This window comes from Vanacampus margaritifer, chromosome 12 (assembly GCF_051991255.1).
Source record: "Vanacampus margaritifer isolate UIUO_Vmar chromosome 12, RoL_Vmar_1.0, whole genome shotgun sequence".
Lineage (NCBI taxonomy): Eukaryota > Metazoa > Chordata > Actinopteri > Syngnathiformes > Syngnathidae > Vanacampus > Vanacampus margaritifer.
Genome location: NC_135443.1, coordinates 2,104,598 through 2,121,974, shown reverse-complemented (window position 1 = coordinate 2,121,974; position 17,377 = coordinate 2,104,598). Strand labels below are relative to the sequence as shown.

At 40.5% G+C, this 17,377-nt stretch overlaps 1 protein-coding gene across 4 annotated transcripts in view; it reads left to right on the top strand.

Annotated features, from left to right (window-relative positions):
* The window catches only part of arid5b (AT-rich interaction domain 5B), a 118,874-nt gene that overhangs the window by 10,432 nt on the left and 91,065 nt on the right, over positions 1-17,377 (top strand). The window contains exons 3-8 of one of the 4 annotated variants that reach the window (XM_077581910.1): positions 1,019-1,131; positions 1,697-1,823; positions 2,245-2,313; positions 3,051-3,262; positions 9,166-9,257; positions 9,568-9,825. In XM_077581910.1, coding sequence (XP_077438036.1) covers positions 9,237-9,257; positions 9,568-9,825 — 279 coding nt within the window. In that variant the 5' untranslated portion in view covers positions 1,019-1,131; positions 1,697-1,823; positions 2,245-2,313; positions 3,051-3,262; positions 9,166-9,236. Of the gene's footprint in view, positions 1-1,018; positions 1,132-1,540; positions 1,824-2,165; positions 2,314-3,050; positions 3,263-8,863; positions 8,888-9,165; positions 9,258-9,567; positions 9,826-17,377 lie in introns of those variants that run through there. The other 3 variants (XM_077581912.1, XM_077581911.1, XM_077581914.1) reach the window with 3 other exon arrangements.

Below are 17,377 nucleotides of genomic sequence, written 5' to 3'. Positions count from 1 at the left end.
TTTGAAGTCGCGAGGCCGCCATATTGCTCCTCCCATGAAACGTTTATGGAAATTGGAGAACATTTGAGATAATACTTAGTAGAAACAGCATGATTTCTGATGTTTTAATTTGATAAACAAAAACAAGAGGACTCCAGACATTTACAACTTGCCTTACATGTATAAATTATATTCTTAATGATGTTTACATGAGGAAATATTATATATAACTATACATATATAAATACATAAAATAATTATAACTGTAACTCAACAAAAGATGCCTCTGCCAAATCTAATATTGAGGTCTAAGGAACTGAGCAATAAAAGAAAAAGGGGGTCTTCAAAGCAGCACATACCGTCCACTTAATTATTTATTCAACTCAACAGTATTTAGGCTGTGATTTTTTTGTGCTTACCACTAGAGGGAGCCCGCGAACCAGCAGTGTCACTCGTCACGCACAACACACTTGACTACAGCATGAAAATTACCTGATTGCATGTTATGTCATTTCATCTTTTACACAACAACACATGAAATAGATTGTGTGTGCCTTCACTTTTAATACTTTTATAAGATTGCATAAATCAGCTCGTGCATTGTCTCAGCAGTCATATAAAAACCTTATCAGACATTCTGATCACATATCTCATTATCGCCCCTGTGCAGGAAGTCGCTAGCTATGCAAAGTCCACACACACACACACACACACGCACACACACACACACACACACACACACCACACACACACACACGCACACACACACGCACGGTGCTCATGCTGAGTTGTATTGAAAGAAGCGGGCCCAGCCAGACTGCCAACGGTGGCGGGGGAAAGCGACAGGCCAGCCCCGTGACCTTGGAACCGAGACAGACATTTCCTGTCTTTGTTCCATCATCATCGTCATCATTATCATCTTCTGCGTCTGCACCGGCATAGTACAAAGAGAATTGGCGGCAGTAGTTAAAATAGCAGCAAGAAAAGGTCACTTCCTGTGTGATGATGATGGTGATGTGTTGTCTTGTTATCCCAACAGGTGGCGCTCAACACCACGTAATGAAGGGGCATAACTTCCCAAGGATGTTCCAGACAACAACAAAAAAAAAAAAAACAGGTTCCAACTGGATCCCACGTGCCGGTTTACTTTTGGTGAGCGCAAGTCACATTTTCCAAAAATGATGTTATTTCTTTCTTTCCATATTCGAGCAAAGAAAAGCTGCCAACTTCATTTGCTTTCTGGATTTCTGGATCTAATACAGTGGACCACAGAGATGGCCCACGAATAGTGATAATGTACCAAAAATTGACATTATTATAAATGCTTGGGGGGGGGGGGGGGGGGGGGTTGCAAAATTTCTTGAATAAGCGTCAATATACTGCCAATAATCATTTAGCATGAAGCAAGGGGGTTGGCATCCCCCTCTTCTCAATAATAAACTTGCTAGTCGCTCTGGCTAACTCCTGCTCATTAAAAATGTATGCACTTTGGCTACATAGTGACATCTAGTGGTGAAATTTTACACACCAGCGGGCAGGTTCCCAAACTTTGACCCTAAGCTTTTGTCTTTTGGTTTTGTTTCTTGCCCTTGCTCTTTTTTTTTTTTGATCCCTAATGAGTCACCAGGAAATGATATTGCTGTCATCTTTTATTATTATTTTGTTCTCCCTGTTTTGGCTAATCCAATATCTATATAGATATGTATTTTGTTTCCAGGGTCAAAAGTGAAGCAGGTGTCTCACTAAGCGACCGCACATTCCCCTCCGCATGTTCCCAAAACGCTGGCCTGTGCGCAGTCACACATGTCAGGCATTTGCAGTGCAAGAAATTGCACTTGAAATGGGTAACACATGACTCATTCTCTCTCTCTCTCTCTCTCTTTCTCTCTCTCTCTCTCTCTCGCTCTCTCTCTCGTCTCTGTGTCGACAGCTGCAAGCGGCCAAGCGCTTATTAGACAAATATGATTCCGAGCAGCCAGGCAGCGAGGCTCATCAAAGCTTTTCCAGTGTGGAATCTCTGACAATAATGAGATTTTGTGTAAAACAATATTGCATTACCTTCATTTTCCTTTCTATCTCTCCCGACCTTAAAACTGGAAAACTGCTGCATATTCTGCATTAGCAATCAAAACAAGAGGCTATTATGCGACACTGAGCTTCAACAACCCCCCCCCCCCCCTCCTTCCTCTTGGCTCATGTTGCCTGTGCGGTAAACAGCCCGCAGATGTTTTACATTGATATTAACAAGTTTTCATTTGTCCCCAGCAGAAGAAGCGTGGGGATTAACTTCACGACGCACAGCAATTTGGTCCCGAACAGCGAGCGGCTTTTCGCGTAAGGTCATTTTAGTTGTCTCAGAGTAAACCTGCCGTCGCCATAGCAACCTCGAGTGATGACTAAATTGCCTTATAAGAGGAGATAAATCGTTAATGCGCAGAGGAGATTACTTGTGCAACGCACTGAGTCATATATGATAATATGCTTTGGAAAGGATGGTTTGGTTCTTGCCCATTTAGATCATCACAGTTATTTCAAAATTAGGTTTTGCTATGACAAATATGTTTTGGGATTTTTCCGCTCTTTTCTCCTGGTTTAATCCCAGTTTCCTCAGTCTGGTTCCAACAAGTTTTGTGATTGATTTTGGCTCCATTTTTTTCCTCTTCCAACTTAATTTTAAAATCAAATAATACCGTTCCATGCCACTTTATTTATATAGCATGTTTAAAAGACAACAAAAAGTGACACCATAGTGCTGTACAGAAAAAGTAATCAGTAAAGTAACTAAGTTATTTTTTTTAAATCAAGTAATCAGTAAAGTAACTAATTTACTTTTAAAATTAAGTAATCAGTAAAGTAACTATGTTACTTTTTCAAGGGAACTGGCAACACATCCTGGTGACGGTGTAGTCTGCCTTTCTCCTGAAGTCTGTCTGATAGGCTTCAGCTCACCTGTGACCAGGATTAGCCGTCTTAAAAATGGATGGATATAAATACTGAAGAAATGTATCACAAATTACGCATTCATTTTGCATTTGAATCACAAAAATGTGTATTTATTTTTTTCAACACAGCGCCATCTGCTGGATCTAGCGGGTCACCGCCCCAATAGGAGATACGGGTCGGTGAATCCTGCGATCACAGACGCTGACATTTATGAACGACAAATTGGCCGCCCTGCTTTGAAATGCGGCTGGCGGCTCATGTTGTGTTTTAATGGATCCCTCGGATGCGGCGGTGACACGGCGAACCTCCGTGAAAACACGTGTACGACTGGCACGCGGCTGTAAGTCAATCTAGCTGCTTCAATCATTCTCATCTTTTTCTGCTTGAAGCCCCACCGGACATTTACATAAATCCATTATTCACGCTTCTAATCCCCGCCTCAGATGGCGAGATATGAAATGTAACTGTATGCAGATGGCTGCAGCAGCCAGACGGCTTAGTTTGTTTGCGCTTTGCACTTTACTCATCCCGCTCATCTTTTTTTTTTTTTTTTTTCACTTGCCATCGCAGCAAAAAACAAAACAAAGCAAATATGAAAATCGCAAAAGGAAGAACCACATCTCAAAAAAGGCCTTTCATAACAATGTAGTTGAAAGTGGCGAGACGTGTGCATTGAGTAGAGCTGGCGATCGATTACGATGGTGACGTCACGTCCAATCACTGCTGCATGTACACGGACCAATGGCTGCACACAAACTAATTGGCTGGCCAATCATGTCAACTTAACTCTTTGACTGCCAGACGTTTTCAGAAAAGGGATGCCGTGGGTGCCAGCCGATTTAAGCATTTTGACTGATCTTTTGACTGATCTTTCAAGGTCCACAGAAAATTATGTGTTTGGACTATGGAAACACACATAGTACCAAATGAAAGATTGGACTCTCATTTTTCATCAGAAAAAAAAAGTTGTTTCTACCTTATTCCGTTTTTGAGTAATCAACAATAGAAAATGGCTAGTTTCACCTCTGTTTTGAAACAAACGTCTTTTAACGTCTTTGGCACTCCTCCATAGGATTTTACTAAACGTTATTTAACGTTTTTGGCAGTCAAAGAGTTAAAAATGAAAACATATGTTGATTTCAGAGATAGGCTTTTTTTTCCATTTTTTTTTCAGGAAAAACAACATTTATTTGACACCAAGGCTTGAAACCCTAACCCGATCTTGGAACCTGACTTTAAAAGCCTGACTTGAAAACTAAGCCTAGCTGCAAATCATAGTTCAACTTAAAATCTAACCCAGGTTCGAAACCTTAACACAGGCTTGAGATCCTACCTTGAAACCCTAACCCTAGCTTCAAACCCTGACTTGAAAAGCTAACCCTACTTTGCACCCCAACCCATGTTTGAAACCATAACCCAGGCTTCAAACTCTTAAAACTCTATTTTTGAAACGCTAACCTGTGTCTGAAACTTTAACTTTACTGTCTGAAACCTAAACTTGAAAAGAGCTATAAATAGGAACCAAACTCATTCTAGAAAAACCCTAACTTTATCTTCAAACCCTTATGACTTTAAACTTATCCTTATATGTAACCCTAACCCAGATACGAAACTCAACACAGAAACTCTAAATCTCAGGCTTAAAAACCTCACCTTGAAACCTAAACCTGTACTTGAAACTTGAATCCAGGTTTCAAACCCTACTTTAAAATCCTAACCATCTTTTGAAATACTAACCCAGACTTGAAACCCTACTTTGAAACCCAAATTTCAAATCTTACCCCTTTTTGGAAGCACTAGACCTTGTCTTGAATCCTACTTTGAAACCTTAACCTGTATTTGAAACTTGAATCCAGGCTTCAAACCCTACTTTAAAATCCTAACCATCTTTTGAAATACTAACCCAGACTTGAAACCCTACTTTGAAACCCTAATTTCAAATCTTACCCCTTTTTGGAAGCACTAGACCTTGTCTTGAATCCTACTTTGAAACCTTAACCTGTATTTGAAACTTGAATCCAGGGCTTCAAACCCTACTTCAGCCATGCACAAATCTCTTTGTGCTCAATAAAAGCCGTCACTCTGTCACGTGGTCCAATTTGATGCGTGTGAATTCATTTTGTGCTCACGCCGCGTGTCGTTCATTGTCATGGCAGCCGGGCGCAGAACATTTGCCTTTCGCTCCCGCGTGCATGACAGTTTGCTGTGATTGAGGTCACATTGCGCCGTAAATTATGCAGCAAGCCGAGCGAGTGTGCGTGCGTGCGTATTTAGCCATGTGTTCTTTTTTTGATGTTGTGGCAAGGTTGGCGGGTGTCACCCGCATGCATGTATGAGCTGCGGCCTGCGACGCCCCGCAGGAGGCCCGCAAACAAGCGTCGCCAACAGAACTGGAGCGCTGATTAAAAGCGGCCCCTTTCGCTCGTCTAATTGGACCCAGAAATGGAACGGCGCTTTCTAATGAGTCAAGAGGCTAAAATTAGTCGCCGCGGCGCATCGCTCACGTGATCGCCGGTTATCTTCCACTAAATTACATGTGGCCTACCACACGGGCTCCAAACTGGATTCTACGGTGTGCCTATTGTTTGTACTATTTCATGCATTTGCTAGCTAGCGTACAATCAGAGTTGACATCGTTTTGCATATTGCGATTAATAACCGATTCATACAAATCATTTTTTTTTTTTTTTTGGGCGAGCTCAGTATTGATCATTTGACATGTCATCATCATTGTTCTCCCTTTTTTTTTGTATGTGGATGTGTGTTTGTGCGTGTGTGCGTGCGTGCGTGTAAAAAAAAAAAATCATACAAAAAAAAAAATCATACAAATCATTTCTAAACAGCACACAATGACACAAAAATCATGTAGGAAAATAACAATTAAATAGACATCGGCCCACTGTGCATCTGCCCTGTATGCCAGATGGCCAGTCCAGCACTGGTCCTAAACTATAACTTGAAGCCCTACCAGGCTTTAAAACACTCATTTGAACCTAACTTAGACTTGGAACACTCATTCCTAACGCTAGCCTTTTCTCCAAACCCTACTTAGAAACACTAACCAGTTTTTGAAACCCTAACCCAGTCTTAAAAGCCTAAACTTGACACATTTGAAACTCTATATTTGCTGTGAATGCTAACTCTGCAACGCTAACCAGCATTTTTTTTTTTAGCCCTACCCATATTTAAACCCAGTTTAAAAACCCTAACCTTTGTTTGAAACCCTAAATAGAATCAATAACCCTCTTTTTTCTTCACATTTAAAACCCTAATTTGAATTGATTTGAAACCGTAATCCATGCTTGTAACTTCAGGGTATAAAAAGATTATGCCAAATAATTTGTTTCATAAAAAAATATTTCAATCGGAGTCTCTAAATGTTGAACTATATTTAAGTACATATTAAGCACGCGGGAGATTTTTGCCCATAATGTGCTGTTTATTAACAGTGTACAAAATGTACAAAAACATTCAAAGTCTATGAACAATTCACGAACTTGAATGAAATTTGCTGATGATAAATCAATCATTCGGCTCCGGCAGGGTCCAATCACATTTGGGAGGGGGCCAGTGCCACCCTGGCCTCCCCTCTGGCTCCGCCGGTGTCACCAACTATCACAAGATGAGCTACCATCTTCTCGGGCAACATTAACACGCTGGACTAGTCGGGCGGGTGTGGCTCGGTTGGTAGATGGAGTCATCCAATGACCAAATTGTTGATGGTTTGAATCCCAGCTCGAACTAACCCCGGTTGAAGTGTCCCTGTGCCAGGCACGGAACCCTAAATTGCTCCCAGTGGCCCTGGGACGCATTTGATTTATCTGGCTCCCGCAATGAGCGTCTTTTATTTGTCTTTTGCTGCTCCTTTTTGTAGCCTTTTCAAAAGAACAACCTCCCAAATATATCAAAATAGAACAGCACAATAAAAGCAGGCTTGTTAGCATCATATGAGCCTGAGGTAAGAGTCCCATGTGTGCTTGCATTTAAAGGCCGCTACTTTCTCATTCACTTTGGCGAGGCTTGAAGCTCCCTTTTCCAAAACTCACAGACAAAAGAGCCCCCCCCCCCCCAAAAAAAAAACCCCTCCCCAGACGCACGTTCTCGTCAATATCCGCACGGAGATTTTCGACGGGCGACATGCTGGAGTGGTGCCATCGATTTAAGCGAGTTCATTATGGAGGCCGCCATTCACAATGACGAAGGCCCATTGATTGAGCCGCCAAGATGGCAGTGAGGGAAATCAAGAGCAGATAACGCTAAGAGGACTTACATCGGACGCAACGCTCGGCAGGAATAGCAACGCTGTTGTCCGACGCGTTTTATTGCGGTCGTCTTCCACCAGTGGCGTGTGAATAACGATTCATTAGCCTAATAGCGTAATTGCACAAGTCATTTGGAACTTACTGTCAAAATATCAATGAAAGTACTAAAGTGCTTGCTAGGTCTGAGGATTCTCAGTTATCCAGGTCAAAGGTTGAATTTTGAGGGGGTTCAGGTTATCTCTACTTGAGAATTTATTTTTGTGTCGACTTTTTCCTTTACTTCGTTTCATTTCAATAATTTATTTCATTCGTTTAAGAAAAAAAAAGACAGAAAACAATATTCTTCATTGTTGAATGAAAAGGAGCAGAAAGAAGACAAGTTTTATTGTTCCTGCCCTGTTTCTCCCCAGAGTTCATTTAATAATAATAATAATAATAAATAAATAAATTAAATTAAATTATGACAGCTAATCTCAGTCTTGAAAACATTGAAAACAATCCTTCTACTCCTTGTCAAAATAGGTTTGTTACTTTTTTTCCCCAGCCTCTGCTGATGTCGCCATGATGTAAAAAAAAAAAAATTAAATACATAGAGGGAGTCAAGTCAAAACAAGATATTTTGCATCCATGGCCTTAACAGTTTGAAATTGTTGGCTCTGAGAATGATTTGTGGCGAAAAGTTCAACAGTTCGCCGTTTTATCTGAAACAGCACATACAAGTACCAATAAGGTGTCTTGTTCCAGTTGCTATCATTGGCTACATTTTTTGTTCCTCAGTTCACATTAGCAAAGCTGGGTGAGCACGTTTTGATAGCACAAGCGTCAACCCTAAATCTGCTAGCGCTAGCAACAACATCTGTTCCAATACTTATGCTCACACGAAAAATGGGTGGGCTATCTATCTATCTATCTATCTATCTATCTATCTATCTATCTATCTATCTATCTATCTATCTATCTATCTATCTATCTAATTTTCTCTTTTAATTATGTCAAAGGCGGATGAAAAAAAACGTGTTGCATAATCCACATTGCCAGTGGCCTGTGTACGCGCGCATACTCATGCGTGTGCATGACTTGTAGAAAAACGGCGCCGTCATGTGGACATAGCGAGTAGCGCATCAATAAATATTACCCAATACAGTACATCATCCTGTGATTAATAAAAAGGCAACGTAACACGCCTCACAATGAGTTGTATAAATATCAAAACATAAATATCCAACATAAAATAAATGACTCCTCATTAACAGCCGGTTATATTGATATATGGCCTTTATATGGATCGGAGTGGGAAAAAGGTGTGCTAAATCTTAATATGAGTGAATTTTATTAGTCAATCGGGAGGTTGTTTAAGGTTTTCTGACTGACACCAATTGCAGCAAATATAAAGCTGTTTATTTCCTGGTAGGACAATAAAATCGAACGCGTTGCAATGGTGGTGAGGGAAAAAAAAAGAGCAAAGAACATCACGAGTCTCTCATTGGCTTTTGAGGAACCATTTGATGGGCTTATTAACTTTCATGTAACATTGTTTCTTGTCTACCTACATCAACTGTGTGTGTGTGTGTGTCATTATGTGAGAAATGGGCTTTCATACTCACTCTCTTTTACGCAAGTCCTGGAAGGCACATATACAGGCGGCGCTACAAAAAACGTGTATAATCGACGTGAAATAGTTTTTTCGAGGCAGATAAATTGCGGTGAGTCACATTTAGTATTTTTAAGTAGAATAATGTTACAGTTTGTAGGATATATGCCAAAATGTCTCGATTTGGGCGTGATATCGCGCCTACATGGTCATGTATGTTAATAGCAAGACTACAAAATGAGCATAACTCTCAAAAAAACACCACGTAACAAATCAGGCTACCAGAATACTTTGAACCACATCACATTAAGTCGAAACGACACATTTAAAATGGCTCTTCAAAGTAAAACGGATGCTATTTTGAAGTCCCTCGCTGTGTGCACCTTCCAGGACCTGGGGCGATCCATTCAAGCCAGCAAGTTTGGAGAGCGTGTTGAGTTGAATCAATTCATAACGTCGCGATGGAGCCGAACTCACTCAAGGTAATCATTTTATTTGATTTTATTCTTAAACGCCGCGAAACCCGCCGGGTTTTTATCCCGCTTTTCACCTTGGCCCCCTCCGCGAGGTCGCCTCGCATCCAAAACGCGCCACCGCCGCCAAACTTTGACATTTATCATCCGTTCGGCGTCGGTCGCATCCGTGTCGAACCAAAACGTCGGCGTCCGTTTAACGGCTATTAATAGCTTAGCATGCGGGGAAAATAAACAGAAGGCGAGCGTGAGTGACATGTTTGTTTAGCCGCTCGTTTATTCGCCTGTGTTCTTTATTGTTTGTCTTTTCTCTCCACAGTGGGTGGGCTCGTCTTGCGGCTTACACGGACCGTATATATTCTACAAAGCCTTCAAATTCGCGAGTCGGGACGCCGAGGTTCGGATCCTGTCGCTGGGGGACTTTTTCTTGGTGCGCTGCAAGCCGGACGAGCCCGTGTGCGTCGCCGAGCTGCAGCTTCTCTGGGAGGAGAGGACGAGTAGACAACTTTTGTCCAGCTCCAAACTTTATTTCCTACCCGAGAACACCCCCGAGGGACGCGGAGTCTCCCACGGAGAGGTAAGGGGCGAATATTTATTCATCAGCGGCGGCTTTAATTGTCTCCAGCCACCCCCCACCCCCTCCTCTCCTCCTTCTCTTCACTCGCTCCCTCCCTGCTCCATTCCGATCCCTGGCATATTTAGTGCATTAATTAGTTGGCTTGGCGGCGTGTGTGCTTTGCCGTTTTTCCTCGCCATTGTGCTGCGTGTGCACTTGCCGAGCTTTCGGCGTGGGAATAAATCCCGTACTGCGCTTGAGAAACATGCATAATGCATTTTTGTGGACCTTCGTCGGGCGGAAATTGCACAATAGATGCGATTGGCGTTGCATGGTTTGCAGATGGTGTGATAGCGACGGATGTACTTATGTGTTACGTTTAGGGATTTGTACGTAACACGGAACACGGCGTAGTTTGTCACTATCCTACGCCTGTGCATACATTAACCGCATGTAGGCTAACGTCAGACCTCGAAACTGTGCTTTGCGCCGTCTGTAATGTTTTTTGGCGTCGTATGTTGGGACTGTCGTAATGAAGGACCACCGTCTTTGGCGGAATTATTTTTACCCCACTTGCAAAATCGAACATAGTTTGTCGTATGTCGGGACGTCGTATGCCCGAGGACACCCGTATTGTACAGTCGCCCCTGTCATATCTGTTGTGGATTTTGCATGATGGAGGAGTGCGTAAAAGAGAGAATGGCCACAGTTTGGGATCATATCACCCTTGTCACCCACAATGTGTCTCCTTATAAGCAGAACTAGCTTACACAACTGTTGTTGGGTAAAGTAAACATCATTAGCTAATTTAAGGTAGCCTACAAGAGCTAGTTAGAATGGATTGTAATCTCTCTGCGGGTGTTCAAGGTTAGACATAGCACTTTTAGTTGTTTTATTGAACAAATGGTAACAAAATAAATGTTCAAATCTTCAAACGCTCAAAGAGCCATGAGTGATGAAATCAATAAAACAATGAGAAGTGTAGGTGAAAATCATGAATCTGCACACTAACTTACACCAAGTACAGACCAGTACAAAATATACAAGTACAAAAAAGTATGCAAGATGTGAGTATAAACTAGGGCTCGACCGATTAATCGGCCGATTATTGCCCTTCAAACATCTGCCAAAACAATTATTTTCCCCTTATATACATTAGAAGTGAAGTTTCCAAGGCTGTGAAAGTGCCCTGAATGCACCATTTTGCTTGCGTAGCATTAGCGACTAGCAAGTGCGTAGCGTATGTTATTCTGGTTATTTTGTTGTCCCTAAGCATCCTTTAAGCTGTTTAATGACACCCCAGTTGGAGTTAACTGTAAAACTAAACACACGGCCTTAAGAATTACATCCACTGTATATTTAAATACAAAACATGCTTTGTTTTTAAAACAGATCCCATTCAAGTGCTAACTGAACACTAGCTACGTTGCCAAATTAAGTTCACATAAAAAGCATACATTTCACTAATAAGTCTACACAAATAATGCGCTCTAAGCATTAAAATAAACTTTTAACTATATATTCTTAGAGACGTTACATCTTAATGGTCATATGAGAGGATGGCAAAGGATGCATGTCAATATCAATGGCTGCAATTGGCAGCCTTGATGAGTACATTGAAATAATATTGTATGTATGTATGTATTGTATGTATGGATTATTAATAATAATAATAATAATATTAGCTCAATATTGATTCCTGGTATCGGTCATTACCCGAAAACTTTTCTATTGATTCAAATTTTCTGTCAAAAATGAAAACAAATCCATTCAACAAGAAAACCAAAGTTTGCTTTAGTGGTCCCTAGAAAGTGATGTATCGGGCCGGATGTGGTCCCTGGGCCTTGAGTTTGGCACCTGTTGACTGGAGCCGACTGTATTTTTGCAGTTGAAACAATTGGCGTTTGTTGGCACAACGTGGAAACATTGATGTCGGGACCTTGTAAAGCACGTTGCCCCCCCCTCCCCCTCCTGTACTGTACTGATGTTTTTTGTTTTGGCTCTCATATTGCAACAGCACTTTAATGGACCTCCTCTGCATGCACATTCCTCTTTCTCTCTCCCTCCTCCTCCTTTAGCCGGCGATTCTCTTGTCTTGTTTATGTGTGCGAGCGTGGCACAAAGAAAGCCGTGTTTGTACTCGAAGTCTTCCGCTCAAGGTTTACTTGCATTCTTTCCTCTTGAGTAATAAGCGCGCCTATCACGTTTCCCTTTCATGAGAAACATGGCTATTTATGGCCCCCGCTGCAGCTTACACAAGCCATCATCTTTGTCGCTCCGTTGCCTATTATGAGCGCCGGGTGTCATCTCGACAAGAAGAACCCAGCTCACGTTCCTCCCCTCTAAATGTCTTATTGGCCTTTAACACGCCGCAATTATTTAGTCATCACTTAAAGGCCCACTTGTGCAATATCTTCGCCTCACCACTCGCGTTGCTACAGTGGAAGCTTAAAGGTCCAATGCAGACATTTTCAACCCCCCCCCCCCCCCCCAATGGGGAATTATGGAAATCATCTTTTCCATGGTCAGACTGTCACCATAACACCGGCATTCTTATGTGTACAGGCAAGTGTCAAAAGAATGAACTACTGTTTATAGTAAAATGGAAAATCTGTCGCCGGCATGAAAAACGTTGTTATTTTGGCGGTGCGCGCCAGTGGTCGGCAAACTTGAAGAGATTGAAGGCGAAAAAAAGTTACGTGGATAGAAAAAAGTTCATTTTGCTAATAAAATCTCAAACATAATAATATACAAAATAATAATAAAAAATAAAGTTTAAATAATAATAAACATGTTTTTAATATGTTAGAATTAATCCTCAATAAAAAAAAAATCCATGTATATTAAATCTACATGTATAAAGATTTAGTTTAGCATTTTTTTATTTACAATGGATTATTTATTTAATGATATAATTAGGGCTTTCACAAATGAATTATTAGAATTAATTTATCCTATAGACTATTCAAGCGATTATTGGGTATTCACCCACACTTGAACATTTTTTTTTGTGTCAACCAATTTTTTGGGTTGACTTAACCTAGTTAGCCGACATTTTTTTTCTCCCCAGCCCTAGCGATAACTGCCCTACATTTTTTTTTAAAATGCATTTTAATTTGATGTTTTTTGGGGGGGAAAAATAGCTTAATTCAACAGATAACAATTAATTCAATAATAAAATCATAATTTATGCAAATTTTTAAAGTTTTATTTATAATTGATTTAATTATAATTAACCTATTATTTGGTGTATATACAAAAATGTTTACTTATAGAGAAGGAAATTGCAATTTTTTGAGAGCAAAAGTTAAAGTTGTAATTTCCTGAGGGAAAAACAATCATAATATTCCGAGAATAATGTGAGTATAAAGTCGTATAATGGAAAAATCCACAATTTTAAATGTGACAGGGAACCGTAACTAAACACCTACAAAAACGGATACATTTTGCAAGGATAAATTCGTAAGATTACAAGAAAAACGTAAAAAATATGACAAAAATAAATGTGTAAACTTCTTGATCATAAAATATGAACGTGAAAGTGGCAATTTGCGGGCAACATTTGTGAATATGACACGAATAATATCTGATCAATGAAAACAAAAGCAAATGCGATGGCAATCACGAGGCGTTGACGAGATGACACAAATTCCATTTGCTGCTCTGCTGTTATCGTCGCACACAAAAAACAGCAAAGAATGACTGGAAGTCTCAGCTGTGACATATTCTCCCATGATTTGATGACATGTGTGTGTTAAATCAGCTTACATTCCTGTTGGTGTGCGTATGTTCGTCAGCTATCTTATCAGCCTCGTCGGCTCTGTCAAGCCAATACATTTGATGTGGACACAACAAAAGAGAAAAGAATCCTCATCTTTGAGGAAAAATGATGACAAAGCAAAAAAAAAAAAAAAGATGATATGATGCCAAAAAGCAATTTCCTCCCTCTCCTGGCTTAGCATGAATTATGCAGCATCTTGCATCACGTGGCCTTCTCGCTTTGAAGAGCTTTTTTTTTTTTTTGCACGCGTGGGGGTGAGATGCGTTCAAGTGCATCCAGTGAACGGGAGCTTTCTTTACTCTCCGCCGTATATGACAACGCAAGAGGGAAGCGGCGCGGTCCCGTCAAGCTGCGGAGGCCTTGGCGACCTTCGCCGAGCGCTGACTTTGCACCGTGACGCTAATCTGAGTCAGCGGCGAGCGTTTACAGATGCAACGTGTAATCCAAAAAACAAACATTAGCGAGAGAGCGGGCGGGGGAGGGAGGGCACGGGGGGTGGGGGGGGGTTCTGTTGAAAACACACAACCGAGTTTGCCACTGTGGGAAAATGTAAACACGGCGAGGAGGAATGACATTTTGTAGCTATTTGGAAGCTGACATTTTCTCACAATTGGCGTTCGTGAGGGCGGGTTAATGAGGTGCAATACTTGAAAAATTTGAAATAATTCATTAGAAATAAGAGAAAAGTAGTTTAAAAAAAACGATATATCAATTTCATCAGATTATAATTGATGATTAATCGGCTGTCTGATTTGAGTCGATATTAGCTCTTTTAAAATCGGCAGTTGCCCGTTGCTGGGAAATGAATGTTTGTTTATACTACAAAAATAATGTCATGATTTATGAGATTTAAAAACAAAAGGAGAAAAAAAAGCTCTTGTTTGTTGTCAGTGTGCTCGTGTGGGAAAATGTGAGGACATGTGTTGGAGGAATGACATTTTTAGCATCCTCGCGAGGGTTCGATTAATGGCCAACGAGTCGCTCGCTGGTGTAAATCTGTAACCCGAAACCGTCGGCGATTCGCACGCTGACTCGGCGTGGATATCAGCTTGCGTCTCACAGGAAGTCTGCTACTTTATTTTTTTTAATTTATTTTTTGATTGGCCATTAATGAGGCGCATGACAACAATTGAGCCACTGATAACGAAACTTGCTCAACTCCACAATTTCATGTCGAAATTTGTTTCTCGGTGATTTGTATGGCAGTGGACATTTTGTTTTTACAAAAATGGTGGTTTTCTTCACATTTTGGTATTTTGCCTAATATAATAAATAGCTTGGGACTTGGATCATATTGGACTTTAATATCGGCTCATATTGCTTGCACTTGCATGACATTCAAGGGAATTAAAAAAAAAACAAAAAAACATATCGGAGTTGGCCCAGTGTTGCGCTGAGAACTAAAACCTTGAGTTTGTCACTCGCCTTAAAAATGATCAAAATGGAATTAGCTCACTCTAGTTGTTAGTGGCTCAATGCTTTTGTAAAAACACGACATCGCCTTTGTTTCTCATTTGTGAAGTGCACCTAATCGCACTTTTATCCAAGCAAGCCACCACAATTGGATTAGCGCTTGACTCTGTGATGTCATTTCCTGCCCGTTTGTTTCTCCTGCCGCCTTTTGTGCTCTTTTTGCGTGTTCTTTTTATGACCACCCGGTGACCTACTGCGCTTGTGCTTTTTTGCTTCTGTCATACAAGGTTGGAGGTCAGATCCTTTTAAAGGCAGTCACAGCTGGGGGGGAAAAAAAGGAAAAAAAAAAAAGATTGACTGCAACAGTTCCAGCCTGAAAAGATTAGCATACAAGTCAGACTATTACAAGAGTAGTCATTCTAAGAAATTGTGAAATACTAGAAAAAAAGTTGTCAATTGGTGAAGAAAAAAGGGAAGTGAATGAGAAAAACAGACTTGCTACGAGAATACTGTAGTCACATTATTATACATGACACTGAAATACTAGTAAAAAAAAAGGGGGGGGGAAATTATTTACAAGGAACAGAAAGAAAGAAACAAGTGAATTAATTAAAAAAAATATATTTCAAGAAAAAAATGAGGAAAAAAAATCCAAAGTTTATAATGAAAATCTATATTTTATGATGGAAAAATTAATTGTAATTGTCAAGAAAAAGGTGGAATATTACGAGATAAATTAAGTATGAGAAAAAGACTCCTTATTTCATCAAAATAAATGGAATATCACCAAAAAATTCTCAATATTATAGTTGTAAAGTTAGAATAATTCACTTGTATAAAAGAGTCGATGCTGTCATTTTAGAGTCAAATTGTGATATGCGAAATCATTTGTAATATTGGGGAAAATATTAGGAAATAATTTGTTGAGAAGATTATGTATCAAAGTAATAAAATTGTGAGATTAAAAAATAAATTATAACTACAGATAAACTGTAATTTAATAAGACTAGCATTTTACTTTTCAGAAAATAAAGATGTATCAGGGGAAAAGACGGCATCATTTGCTAATGACAAGGTAAAATTATGCACATAAACATGGCAAGATGGAGGCAGTTGATTGTAACAAGCAGTCAAACGGTTGCTTTTGTCGTGTTTGTGTAAATATTTGAAGTAGGCCGTCGTCAACTGAACCGCAAGTTTTTTTGACAAATATTTGTTGCTATTAGCCAGCTCTCATATGTCATACTGTACGACAGCGGCGCTCGCGTTTACGTCGTAGTTATGAGTGACAAGTTGACTTTCAGAACTTTCATGACGCTTTCTTATCAACGTGGCCTCAATTTTCAGTTTGCTCGCCAGCCGCTGACGGTTTTAACACGAGTTAACTATCAAGTCCATGGAGGAGTTATTCTTCATTGTGTGCCAGGGGCCTGGCCAGCCCTGTTTACCGGCCCCCCGCCACCACCAGTTGCCCCCCCCCCCAACCCCCCACCCCCGCTCTTTAAACAGCCTTTTGTGCCAAGCTGCTGGGCCGTTATGACAAACCCTCGGCCGGGGCCCCTCCATGCAGGCGTTAACTGACGCTCGTGCAACATGTTCACAAACGGATGACGGATCACTAGCAAAATCCAAATTGGTTTACAAACCCTCATTCTTAAAAAAACACGGCAAAAACCTAAATTGAAAGCAAAATATATTTAAAAAATAAATAGATAAAATGAAATAATATACATGAAGAAAATTGGGGGGGGGGGGTTGCCAGTGTGGAGGGATTGACTGTAGTTTTAAGTTGTAATGTCACTATTCACCACTAGATGGCAAACATGACTTAGTTACGCTTACACCGGGTTCAATTGTTGGCTACAAGCTCTTAGTTGTTGGGTCGGGACAGTGGAGCTTTTATACATTGAAAATGTGTTCTCAAAAGGAAACATATTCACAACATATTTTGCACATATTTGGTGCATATCGAATAGCATTTTTGTTCTACATCGGGATAGGAAGTTAGTGGTCATATGTGGCCCCCCCCAGTAGCACTGATGGAAAAACTGTGGCCCCCGTCCAGCATTGAAGTTGCCCATCCCGCCCTTAATGTCATATTTGAATGTCTTATGGGTATTTATCTTATTGATATTTAATATTTAAATGATTTCAAATGAATACAAATAATAAACCTAGGGTTTTTCCTGGCTCAAATTGAGGCAGAGGTGGTATCACCCTCACTATGATGGGTGCCAAAACGGGGCCCATAAATCGGTCGGCCCTAATTTTAAGGTATCGATACTCGAAGCGCTGACCGATACCATTATGGGCCGACCTCCTGTAGACATTTTACGATCAAGGACAAGAAATGAGAAATTAAATGAATACAAAGTTGCC